Source organism: Mus caroli, chromosome 13 (genome assembly GCF_900094665.2).
Source record: "Mus caroli chromosome 13, CAROLI_EIJ_v1.1, whole genome shotgun sequence".
Taxonomy (NCBI): domain Eukaryota; kingdom Metazoa; phylum Chordata; class Mammalia; order Rodentia; family Muridae; genus Mus; species Mus caroli.
The window spans coordinates 18972039-18985416 of NC_034582.1; the positions used below are offsets into that span (position 1 = coordinate 18972039).

General features: G+C 39.8%; 1 protein-coding gene across 1 annotated transcript; it reads left to right on the plus strand.

Moving 5' to 3' along the window:
* Positions 1-6424: 6424 nt before the first annotated feature.
* Positions 6425-7321, plus strand: LOC110308567 (putative vomeronasal receptor-like protein 4). Its single transcript, XM_021180994.1, has one exon. It carries the CDS (start codon positions 6425-6427, stop codon positions 7319-7321), a length of 897 nt encoding a protein of 298 aa, XP_021036653.1.
* The last annotated feature ends 6057 nt before the right edge of the window (positions 7322-13378 follow it).

Genomic DNA, 13378 nt, shown 5'->3' on the forward strand with positions numbered 1-13378 from the left:
TTTGCTGAAAGGACCCTGATATAGCTGTCTCTTGCGAATTAATTTCTTTAAAGATGGTATAAAGATATATATCTTACAGGATACTCAAATTCTGTCTAATGTGGACTCCACTGGAATTTTGGGTTTAAATCCTGGTTTGACTAACTACCTGCTTATAAGCAGGTATAGATAGAAGTGTAAATTAATTATTTTAAAGATGGTATAATAAGGTCAGCAAGATAACTAACTCATTTTCTCTAACGTGGGCTCCATGGGAACTTTGGGTTATTATCCTGCATAGCAAAATAGAAAAAGGCACATAGAGTATTTTAGTTTACCTCACTTGTTTTAGATTGTTTTAATTTTCAAAAGGGGTGTGATTTTTAGTTTTGTGGTTATATTATTCCTCTGGGAGAGAGGTCAAATAAAGGTTTTTATGGTTACTGGCTCAAGGATATGTTGATTTGGGCGAAAGGTTTTGTCTTTGCATTTTTAGAAAAAGTGATTAGTGTCTATACACCTGCCAGAGTAATATGGATCAGTTTTGATGGAGGGAGACCCCCAGAAGAACTAGATTCAAAAGAATCAAACAAAAAAGTTATCTTAATGATACTAAACTTTTGCTTTGAAATTTGTATATTGCAGAATATACAGCCATGTTGATTCTCATTGTCAGACATGCTGCTTGACTCCTGATGTCTTAAACTTTCAGCTGGATCCAGTCAGGACACAGACATGAGAGACTATAACAATCGTTGGTGTGGCCTTCTTAAGACCAACAAACTCCCCCATTTTTCCTACCCCACCCCCACCTTCAAAGATATCTCAAGGTCCATATTCAGCTTGAAGGATTAATGGAGAGTCATCATCCCAGTTCCTTGGGCTTTGGGGCTGGAGGTGGTTATTTTAAGGTTGCCTTTCTGGGGAATTTAGAAATGGTCATTGGAACAGGAGGTAAATGGCTAGAATTGATCATGTCACCATAATCTCATTTGGTAGAAATCTTTACAATAGTTAATAAGTTGAAGTCATAATTTCTTACTTTGGTACATAATTTATTTTGATGCAGAATCAAGGTTTCCTTGGAATAATCTTCTTCTATTGATATAGAAAATTTTAAAGTGCAAGGCTGGGACCCAATCCTTCTATAACTGTTATTATAGACTGATCTGAGATGTTTAAGCCTGTGAGCTAAGGGCCAAATAGCAAATTCATGGCTCTGAGTTTATTGTTGGGTGCTTTCAGATATTTTAATTAGAAATAGCCGAAGGTAGTTAATGGACAACAGTCCAGATTACTTTACACAGATAGTTGGTTTTAGAAATGTCAGAAATCCACAGAATGTTATAATTAATGTTATTTATTCACTTCTTGTTGAAACAAATATATTCCTAACAGCTCCCCATTCGTGGATTCAAAGAAGCAGCTGAGCATCTCTACCTCCAGGTGAGGTGGTACATTGTGGCTAGGTGGCAACTGGGCAGAAATTGCCTACTCATCTACATACAAAATACTGTCCTGAAAAGGGACACACTATGTGGAATAGTCAAGTAATAATCTCTGCCAATTCAGGGTAATCAGTCTTTCAAAATTCTGAATTAAATGTCTGTCAGATTATCCAACGCCAGAAGGCTGAAGATTGATGCTCCAATTTGCTGACTTACTGTGGCTGAATAGGTAGGCAATTGTCTCTACAATTTGTCTCAGTTCTAGAAGCTATGTTAGGCTTCCTATATTTTCAGATAACGTTGGTCATTCTTGGATTTCTGAAAGGGTTGAAAACTGGTAGTTTAATAGCCAACACAAGCTGTTTAGCATTGACAAAGATGATATAGGTTTGAGAGGAAAGTTTTCAGGTCACATACAATCTAAAGACAGGACATAGATCAGGGGTAGAATTATAAGTCTTTTAAGCTAGGATAGATGACAGAGTGTTCTATTTTATTGACAAAACAATGGACTGGATGTTGGGCTTATCTCGTATTTTATAAATTACAAATGATAATAGTTGTGCTCAATTTATATTTGAAAGAAAAGTTTTTTTTTACTTGAACAGAAAGGGTTAAATGTAGCAGAATTTTCCCCCAATTAATTTAAATGGTAATACAAGAAGCCTGTGATTGGCCAGGGAAAAGGGAGAAGGAGCTAAGAGTTTCAGAGACAGGGACAGGTAGAGGAGAAGGAAGGAAGATGGAGGAAGAGAAAGATGATCTAGATTCTGTGTGGCTTTAAATAGTCACAGGTAGCTATGAATATCATATAAGGGATGGATAATTACAGGATGTGAGTTAATTAAAAGTGTGTTTCTGAGATATTTCAATTAGAAATGGTCCAGAGTAGTCAAGGCTTCACAGTTCAGAAATGCTTTGGGTAGATAGTCTTCAAAGGTGTCAGAAGTACACAGAATACGACAGTTATGAACATTTCTTTATTAAAGATCATTTGACCAGAGACCTGTCTGCTCCTGACAACACTCCTTTCTTGGATTCAAAGAAATTGAGCATCAATTCCTTTATGAATCCACCCTGGGAGTTTTCCTATGTTCACACTATACTATACAAGAAAATAAAGAAATGCTTAAAGTGTCGAACAAAAAAAAATGTTTAATTGTTTTTCAAATAACCAGTGACCTTAAAGAAAATCCGATATACAGAATGGAAGAAAATTCAGTAAATTCAGGACAGAGACCAGAAAGTCAGCAGTCCATGTGAGACATTCAGTAAGAAAAATTGAGATTTTGAAGAAGAAAAGCAACAAGTAAAAGGAGAAATAAAAAGGCTCAGCCAGGAGGGCAGTTGACTCCTCTGCATAAAAGCAGTGGTCAAAGCAAAAAGGAGACACAATTTCCAAAAGTCTCCCTGGTGCTCTGCCCTGGACACTATACCATAGGACCAGACACTGATTCTGGCCCTTGAACAACCTTTATTCTAAGCATAGTGAGCTTTTTAAAAAATAAATAAATAAACTTTAATTTTACTAGATTTGTTCCTTTTTGTGTGTACTTTACTTCTATATATTTTTCCTGAATCTATGTCTGTGTATCATGTGTGCACTTGATGCCCATGGAGGTCAGAGGCAGACTTAAATTCTCTGAAGTTCTATATGGTTGTAAACCACCATATAGGTGCTTGGAATTGAACTTGGGTCCTCTGCAGGAGCAACGTGTATTTAACCATTGCTCCATCTCTTCAGCTCTGGTGCTGCTCAACTTTGAAATGTTTAAAAAGGAACACCCTCACTTTCTCAGAATTTTCCCGCTATGTTCCTGGCTTTGGTGGGAGAAAAGAGGAAAAACTCACATTCACAAGGAAATTCAAGGTACTGTTCATTTTCACAGCCCTCCTTGTTACCACAGGGACTGTAATTAGGACCAGAAAGTTTCTGGCTCAGCAGAAGAAAGGGCACAAGAGAGAGCAGAGAGCTAACATCTAGAATGAAGATTGCAAAAATAGCACTTTCCCCAGGAGAACCCAAACTCCTTCTAGTGACATCCTATTAGCAGTGAAAGTTGTTGTGAGCACAGAGCTCGAGGATGATAATAAACAGGGCCTGTCTGTGCTCTGAGGACACCCCTGAGCCCTGCACAGACTCTGCAGGTGAGTGTCCCGTCATGTCACAGTGGACTGAAGTTGCCTTTTTCGCCTTCACAGAGATGCTGTGAGGTAGGGATGGTTAGGGAAGGTGGTTGAAGAGAGGGTCTGGGTTCCTCTGTCACTGTGAAAGAGAAAGATAACAAGATCCAGGGAGAAAGCAGTTTCTCATTTCCCACCTGCCATCCGGAATTATTTCCATGTTCATGAGGGAGCTGCATGCAGCTGCCTATGGTGCACTGAGCCAGAGATGCTGATTACAGCTCAGGCAGGTACAGGAGACATGGTGTGAAATTTCAGCTTGAGCGTAGGGAAGCTTTTTTTTCTTTGCAGATTCTCCAGTTTGTGTTTGTCCTCACAGGAGGGAGAGGTTCTCCTCAACAGTGTCTTATATCAGGTGTCCTTTAGCTTTCTCACAGTGGGGGACTTTGCCCTTCTTTGTTGTGGTTTTACTGTTCCTGAAGTTTCCATCACCAGACTCAAATGTAAAACTGTGCAATTATAGAGAATTGTGCAGGAAGCAGACATGACACAAAATCCTAGAGCAACGGCTATTAGAGCATGATTAACACTGGGCAGACACTGTTCTAAGCGCTATGTGCCTCTGCTCCACTGAATCCCCACAATCCATCTGAATGGTACAAATCACCTTTCCTACATTAGCAAGTCTCAATGGGGTCAAGTTAGATGTTCAAAGTCCAGCATATAACAATTAGGAAAGACAGCATGTAAGAGACTGGTTACAAAGCTTGAACTTGTCGATTTTACAATTTATCCTTCTCTAGTTTACTAATTTTCTCTCTCATGTATCTGGATGTCACATTCTGACTCTACAGTCCATGAACAATTTCTAAAAGAACATCCTGACTTGATTAGTTTCACACAGATTGCTCTGTTTTCTTTCTTACATGCTAGAAAAATTAGGGTTGAGAAAACTTATTAAGTATGGATATAAATGTCTCTCCCCAATCACGCTGAAAAAAATACGTGGCTGCCTGTGTGTGTGTGTGTGTGTGTGTGTGTGTGTGTGTGTGTGTGTGTGTGTGGTGTGTGGTGTGTGTGTGTGTTTGTGTAGCTTTTCCAGCATAAATGGCAAACTGGGAAATCATCTACATATTTTCTATTGACATCTCAGTGATCACATAGGAACATCTGAAAAGATATCAAATTGTAAGCAGAAGGATTTTGAGAGAAGATGAAAGATTGTGAGTACATTTCTTGAAGAATAACCTACACACTTTAGTAAGTTGCTTGAACCCTGGAAGCTCACATCATTATGCAAGTGAAGAAGTGCTAAATACTTAGCATCAGTGCATCCAAAGTGAATTGACTTCTCCAGTGTATTGATCTTTATCAATATTCACGAAAGAGCCCAGCTCGAGTGTTTCTCAAAATGGGTTTGTTAGTTCATCCCTATAATTAAAGTGAAATTTTAGAATCAACAGCTTCCTTGAGCAATATGCAAACTTTTTGAGCAGGCACTATGCTAATACTAACATAATACATACAAACCAGTATCTCTGAAGCTTGCTCACTGGCCAATGAAGTAAGGGAGCAAATATAGGGGCAGCCTAGTCTTCTGAGGGTAGGATAAGCGTAAGAGGTAAAGTTCTAAGCAGGAGCTTTAAGGTAGAGTAGTTGAGCAAAGATCAGTCTTGGATATTCCATAATCCTGTGGATATGGAATATGTAAGCTCCAATGTGACTTTATAAGAGTGGCTTCAAAGTAGTTCAGAAATAATTTTAATGTGGAGAAGACACCAAATTGTAGAGGACAAATTGAAATTAAGGTTGTCATGTGAAGTGCTTTGTTTTGCAAAGGGTGAAGCAAATGCAATAAGTTTCTGCTTCAAAGGCTCAATTTGCTCCAATATAAAATGTAAAAACAAGGAAAAACGTAACTATTCATAAAAGATGACAATCATAGTGTGAGATATTGGGAAGGACCAAAAGACTGAGGCATTTCTGACAGAAAGCATGAATAGATTGAACTAACTTTAAAACAATCGGGAGGACATATGTTTGTTAAAACTCCATAAGAAGAGTTTTCTTAGAGTTTTGTTGGAGGAAGTGTTCCCAGAAAAAGGGGTGATGACAAGTTTAAGAGATGTCAAAAGAACATAACCATCAGTATAATTCTACCCATGAATATTGGGGATGGAATTTTTGCCACACTTAGTACCACCTTGATGCCACTAATCTAGACTTTCATACCCTGACTAAGGCACTAACCTGTGTATAATTTATGGTAAAAGGGCTTAGGAAGAGGAGATCATCATCACCACATCATCTCAGCTGAGAACCTGGTTCACTTGACCAAGTACAACCTTCTGAGAAGCTGCAAGGTGTTTACTAGTGCAACACCATTTTATTAGTTCAACATCAACAATCACACAGTTGCATGGGGCGGTGAAGAGAATCAGGATGAAACACAAACACAGTCCAGTAGCCTGAGTTCACACTGGGTGAGAAAAAGAAGAGGATGGAGCCTGCCATGCCAGTGCTCAGGACTATATTGGCTTGAAAAGTGCCAAAGTGATGTCATATATTAAGCTTCTGTCTGGGAAGAGCGTGGTCATATGACTTGAGGAATGAATGATCATCCTGAAAAATTGGAAACTATCAGGTTTATGCCCTGATTGTAGCCATCATCATTACTATTGGAATGGAGAAAAAAAGGACACTCTGAAAAAAACAAACAAAGAAAAGGGAAAAAATGATCAGGCATCATAAAGTAAATAAACGTGTGTTTCCATAGTTGAGACCATTCTTTCATCAGAATAACCAGATAAAGTATTATGTGTATGTGCATTTCTTAGATGATGTTTTCCTAGTGTTGTACATAAAATCAGAAGATGAATAAAATTACTCAGGCAATAGTCTTCCTTTCTCTAGCTGGACCTGGAATTGTAGGAAATATCTTAGTATTCATGAGATATGTGTACACTTCCGCCTTGGGGACTGAGAAAAGACCGATAGATCTTATTCTCATCCATTTGGCATTTTCTAATCTGATCATTATTTGTAGCACAGGCGTCACAGATATAGTCACAGTGTTTTATTTCAGAAACTTCTTAGGAGATATTGGCTGTAAAACTATGGTTTATCTTGCAAGAATGGCACGGGGCCTTTCCATCTGCACTACCTGTCTCCTCAGTGTGGTTCAGGCTGTCACCATCAGTCCCAGGACCACCATTTGGACAAAGCTCAAGCCACAGACATCATGCCAAGTTCTTCCCTTTCTTGTCCTTTTCTGGATTGTTAATGTTCTCATAAGCTCCAACTTGCTCTCCTACATCAAAGCAGGCAGTGGCTGGAACAGGTCTGTAGCTGCAACATTCATTGGCCACTGTTATATGCTACCATCCAGACATATCATCAAGTGGTTTTTTCTCTCTCTCATGACTCTTCGTGATGTTATTTTTCAGAGTCTAATGGGATGGAGCAGTGGGTCCATGGCTCTCCATCTGTATAAGCACCACAAGCATGTCCTCTACCTTCACAGCTCCAGGTCTGCAAACAACTCCCCTCCTGAAATCAGAGCTACATGGAGTGTTCTCATTCTTATGGCCTGCTTCCTTTTCTTCTATTGGGTAGATTTTATTCTTTCTTTCTACACAGGTTTCACAGTGACACATGATTCTACATTACTAAATATTAAAGTATTTTTAGAATTTGGTTATGCTAGTTTCAGCCCCTATGTTCTGATCAGCAGAGATGTTCATCCTCCTCATGTCTTGCATGCTCACTGAGAAGTGTTGAAATTACATTCTATAGCTATTCTCTATGAGCTAAAAGTATGTATATTGTAAATAGCTTTACCTTCATGAATTCTAGGGTTGGGGACATGTTTTCTAGGTAGCATAGGCAGACATTGTGGCCTGTAGGTAGCACAGTCTGACCTTGAGGTGCCTTGGGATGCCAAATGCTGGGGTTGCAGACATTCCCCTCAAAACTGACATTTGCCATAATGTTCTAGTGTATCACAACATTAAATTAAACATTATAATAATACATTTCATTTTCTTCAGAAGTCTAGCACCACATGCTCTTAAGTTCAGGTTTCTAGGGTGGAAGAATCAGATTCTTACCATTTTCATCCTCTGCCATCCCTACCATGTGACTTTTAGCTTGTCACTAGTACTGGGATATTAATTTATGTAATGTTACTGTCACAAACCACTATTTCAGTTTTTACCCCAAATCCAGATCATGAGAACAAGATAGCATAGCTGGACATGAAGAGGTGACTTATCTGATCTGAGCTTGCAGGGCAGAATGAACATGACAGTGAGACAAGTGAATTCACTGGAGCAGGACACTTGGAATCAATAACTATATGACAGATCTGGGTTCCAAAAATGCTATGAAACCTAATGTTGGTGCAGAAGGACACTTATAACCAGGTAAAACCTTAAAGAAACACAATAGAGCCTGGGAAACAGCCTCTCTCACATGGTGCCACTGCAGGTCTGGAGACCATGCTTCTGTCCAGGCCTCACTGGCACAGAGATGTGTAAATACCTCTTTGACAGATTGCTAACACACAAGCTTCTACCTCTGGCTCCTGGTCATTCGCAGTGGCCTATACTTTACATCCCAGAGTTCACTGGGCCTTCTTGCCCACTAAATCCTAGACTCCATCCTTTCTTATGCTATGCAGATGTACCCTGTTGTTCCACAGACAAGGGAACCACAGTGCTGAGGGAGCACTGGGGATCTGCTTGGTGAAGCCAAGGTTGTATATCCTTGTTAAGCAGCAGGATATTCATTGGTGCTGCCAAGAACTCACAGCATCCTGCCATGAAGGATCCAGAGGGTCAAGAAATTGCATCAACCCCACATCCTCAAGACACTGCACTGCAATCAACTAGGGAGTTTCCTGACTGCTCTGAGCTGTGTGAGTGCCTCTCCTGAAGGGATGAAGGACCATGAAGGCCTGTTCACCAAAACTGCCAATTTATAGCCACTGCAGATCCTCCTCAGAATAAACAGAAAAATCCAAACAGATCTTTCAGGTAGAGTGATTGAACTGCTCTCTCTGCAGCTGAGCACTGTGCCTGGAGGGGACCCAAAGCTGACTGACCTCCTTCCCTGGTCCAAGAGTGAAACTCTCCAGACTAAAGCAAGGGATAGGCTAGGCTGTGCATCTCTGAAATGCTGCTTTTTGCTAAGATAAATTAGATTCTTAATGCTTTATAATATAGATTGGAGACCATTATTGTGCGTTGTTGGTATCTCGTTCTGTGTTCTTGGACTTAGACTGATGACATTTTTTTGGACATTGGACAGACTGAATCTACCCCATTAAATATCCTAGTTAACCATGGGAAGGAAAACCTTGTCAGTAATAGTAAACAAGGGAAAGTTAGTTACTCTCTGCTTCTCTGAATGGCTCACTGCTTCCTCCCTCTGAGGGATCTGACATCATAAAACACCTTGCATGGGAAAAATGCCAATACTCTCTGCCAGGAACTAATTAGACCAATCAGAAAAAGAGGGACTGTGCAAGATTACATTAAAGCATGTATAGATGCCTCACTAGCAGTGGCCCAGAGTATGGCCTATGCTGCAGCAATGTAAGGGCAACATTTTAGTGCCTATGTTCCGAACTTAAATGGAAGAAGAATCCAAAATGTTTCACACCTTTTTTGTGGCCAGCAGGGACATATGAGCTGTGACTGTAAAAAAAAGAAGAGCAGATGTCAAAAAATAAAAATAAGAAAAACCAACCTCTGGGGTTATGTTCTCGGTGTAAGAAGGGAAAACATTATCGCTTCTCCATCTTTTGGCTAAGATCAAGTGAAGAAGGGAAAACATTGGAGAAATGAATAGAACCCCTCTGAAAGATGAGGAGACAAAAAGGGGGTGAGGAGCATGCCCTCTGCCATGAAATAAAAAAAGGAGCAAAATAGAGAGACAGAGGAAGGTAAAAACAAGGTGAATCCTCTGGCCCCTGAGTTTAACATCTTAAGCTTACCCAGGGCAACACCAATAAGTGTAGGATTAGATCTTACAGTAGACAAAGATTATATACTCTTTCTTTATGAGAGAGTGCAATTAGTAGAGAGAGGATTTAAAGAGCCACTATCATCTGGCACCTTTGGTCGTATAATAGGAAGAAGTTCAAATTAAAACATAGTACACTGCTACTGCATTTTTATGGCAAGAAGGTGTGTTAGAGTGGATTTATCTCCCTCATACTCAAGTAAAAGTGGTATCTTCTTATCCTTTTATGTGTAGTCAATTAATTATTAAAGGGAGGTTAAGATCCAGGGAACCATTTAGCAAAGATATGCATGAAATTGCTATTCCCTATAATAAGAAGCAATTAGAGTGTTTTCTTCAATCTGCGGATGATTGGAGAATTGCATTAGCCCATTACATGGAACAAATCAAATATCATGTACCTCAACACCCTATATTAAAGTTTGTAGAAGAAACAGAAATAATTTTTCTTTTTAAAATAGCATCAGAACCCATTTCTGATGCCCTCTTGGTATTTACAGATGTATTAATTACCTCTGGAAGAGGATATGCATGTGTTTTTTTTTACAGAATGCAGAGACCCCCAATTTGGATACCAGACAGACTTATTTGACCCTTCCACCAGAAAACCTCTATGGTGAATCCAGAAAAGAAAGGAGCAAAAGAAGACAAAAGAAGTAATAAAGAAAATGAAGAAGCTTGTTCTCTCTGCTTCACTGGCGGCTTCGGCCCCTCCTGAACTGTCATCTACCATAGGGATAGATCCACCCACTTGAGGACAACTGAAGAAACTCACCCAGAGAGCACAAAATAATCTCTGATACCAGGAAACCACCATCAGCAGAAAATAGGTTTCTTGCTATGTTTGCTGTGGTTTCTATGCAGGCATGCTGTGCCTCTGCAACCTCGTCTTGGGCTTATGTTCCCCATTCTCCACTTCTTCATCCTGTGGGTTGGGGAGATGATGTGCATATCAGGGTCATGACTAATAATACTGAGCTGCTAGGGAAACATGCTGATCCCCCCCATTTGACTTCCTCTGTAATTAAATATGAGGGAATGTCAGATTCTGCCCCAATACCTGTTACTGTAAAGGGAATGCCCCCCATGGGTTGCCTTCCCATTAGTTATAGAACTTATCTTTCTGATACTCCAGATAGATCCTGGTGCCCTCCACCACCACCCCCACCCCCGCATCGTAAAAGATTAATGTGGGAGCTTTCAATAATGATGTCAGGGTATTATAATTGTAATGAAAATTTTATAAGGCCAAGAGAGACTATGTTTCCAAAGAATGTCTACAAGAATATCGGGATAATGATAAATTGTAGGTATCCTTGCTTTCAGGTGATAGTCCAAGATGGCTTAAATGTGTGTTTAGATTTTGGGCTTCAGTACATGATCCTTGGAAAACTCAAGAAAAAAAATTTATGATTATTCCATAGTCTCACCATTTTATGATTATTGGAACAATTAACTAATGAGTTACAGCTCTTTCATGGATATAGGCATGATACATTTACAAATGAGTCTCTTAATAGATGGTTCACTGCAGGATCGGTGGAACCTATTTATGTCAGTCATTCTCTTTCACATAATATTTCTAATGTTTTTTCAGGGTTATTTTTACGTTTTGCTGCAACTAACATGGTTCTTTTAAAACAGCCTAAGGAATCTAAGAGCACTCCTTTGGCAACAGATCTTGCCTAAACTATCCTTATGGTATGGACAGTCCTCAGATTTAAAAATTATTAAAGAAAAACGATCTTATCAGGTCAGCTATTCCAAATGTATTCTAACTGTGTTGATCCTTTTTCAATTAAGAATTATTCAGTTATTTTAATATTACAAAGACCTTCTTATGTTATGCTTCCTGTAGATTTAAAAAAGGATGTTTGGTTTGATGATGTAAACTTACAAATGCTTAAGAGAGTTAATGAGCTAATTAGACCAAAGCATTTTGTTGCAACTTTAATTTTAGGCCTTAGTGCTTTAATAGCTATTCCTACTTCACTTACAGTCTCAACAGTTGCTTTAGTATCAGATATGAAGACTGCACATTTTGTTGATGACTTAAACAAAAATGTCTCTGTAACACTTGCAAGGCAATGAATTATAGATAAAAAATTAGAAGTAAAATTTGATACTTTAGAGGATATAATTTTGGCATTAGGACAAAGTTCAGCCTTCTACCGAGTGCCATGCCAGCTTTCAGTACATATGTGTAATGCCATTACCTTATAATGACAGTCATAATTGGAATTTTACTAAAAATCATTTATTGGGAATTTGGAAGGACAATGATATCACTCATGATATGGCTCAATTACAAGCCTAAATCTCTGCTGTGAGCAAAGTACATGTTTGATCTACTGATATAGTAGATTTGGCTCAGTCTATTAGCTTTAGTTTATGGTCATTAAACACTGTTAGTTGGCTACATTGGATCATTGTTGTCGCCATGGCTACAGGAATAATAATTCTTCTCCTTATTTTTCCATTCATCTTCCAACAAGTCTTTTCCTTCATTTCTACAGACAAAAGAGATATTCACGAGCTTCAATTAAAAAATAAAAAAGGGAAAGATGCCATACCACCTCCAGTAGGATCTGTGTGACAAGTTCCACAGACTAAGGTGATTGACCTCAAAAGGGGGAGGCCTCCTGGAACTGGTTGTGGAACTCTTCACCAGAGAAAAAATATTGAGGCATAGTTTTCATGGCAATCTATCTGTTTTGTTTTCTCTTATTTCTTTTTTTTCTTTACATGTTCCTGGTAGCCTAGGCCAATATCTTAAGCGAGAATAATGGGTAAGAAACCATTCCTAGAGATGGGGCCACTAACATGACCTTATCCCCAGGGAATCCAACACTTTACTTTCTAAATCATATACAAAACTATTATGATAGATAAAAACTTCCACAACAATAAAATTTCATATGGCTACACGTGTGTCATCGGAGGTGGATTTTGGTATATGGTAAAGAAAGCCTTAATTAGAAAGAATTAAAATAGTTTAAATTTATACATTGAAGATTTTTTAAAACCAGGCACTAGGAGCCTTGCACCATTTTCCATGCAAACGCGGCAGAGGGCCCCAAGGTCCCCAGAGGACGCTCCATGCCGCAGGCCCCCTAGCAAACCCAGGACCTCAGAATAACGGGTGAGTGGAACTCAACATCAGTTTCAAAGAATCTTGGAGAGTCTTGTGCCAGCAGGAACAGGGACAAAGCAACCCTGCCTGATGAGAGGTGGGATTCATTCCAGTCGGAGCCAGCCCAAGCCATCTTCTGTGCCAACCCAGAAGAGGGCCCTAAGGTCTCCAGAGGATTCTTCACTCCGCAGGCTCCCTAGCACACCCAGGACCTTGGGATCACTTGAGAGCATGTGGGCAACAGAAGCAACAGAGTTTCTTGGACAGAGTCCCTTCAGGCCTTCATTCTCAGCCAGGAGGCAGAGCTGAGACCCAGACCCCAGGGCACCTTCCTTGCCAGAGGAGATTCAGCCTCCAGGGAGGACTCTGACCCCAGGACTTAGGGAGTGGATCTGAGCTTCAGACTTCTGGACACCTTCCCTGCAAGAGGAGAGCTTCCCTGCAGAGAGTACTCTGACCACTGAGACTCAGGTGAGAGTTGGACTCCCAGGAGTGCTGTCAGAGGCAAAAAAAGTCACAGGAGGAAAAAGCTCCAGAGAGAGATGGCTAGAACATCTAACACCAGAGATTACCAGATGGCGAAAGGCAAACTTAAGAATATTACTAACACTGCCGGGCATGGTGGTGCACACCTTTAATCCCAGCACTTGGGAGGCAGAGGCAGGCA

Bases quoted from the DNA above. Each gene is read 5' to 3' on its own strand.
- LOC110308567 (XM_021180994.1), top strand. From the start codon at position 6,425: ATGAATAAAATTACTCAGGCAATAGTCTTCCTTTCTCTAGCTGGACCT.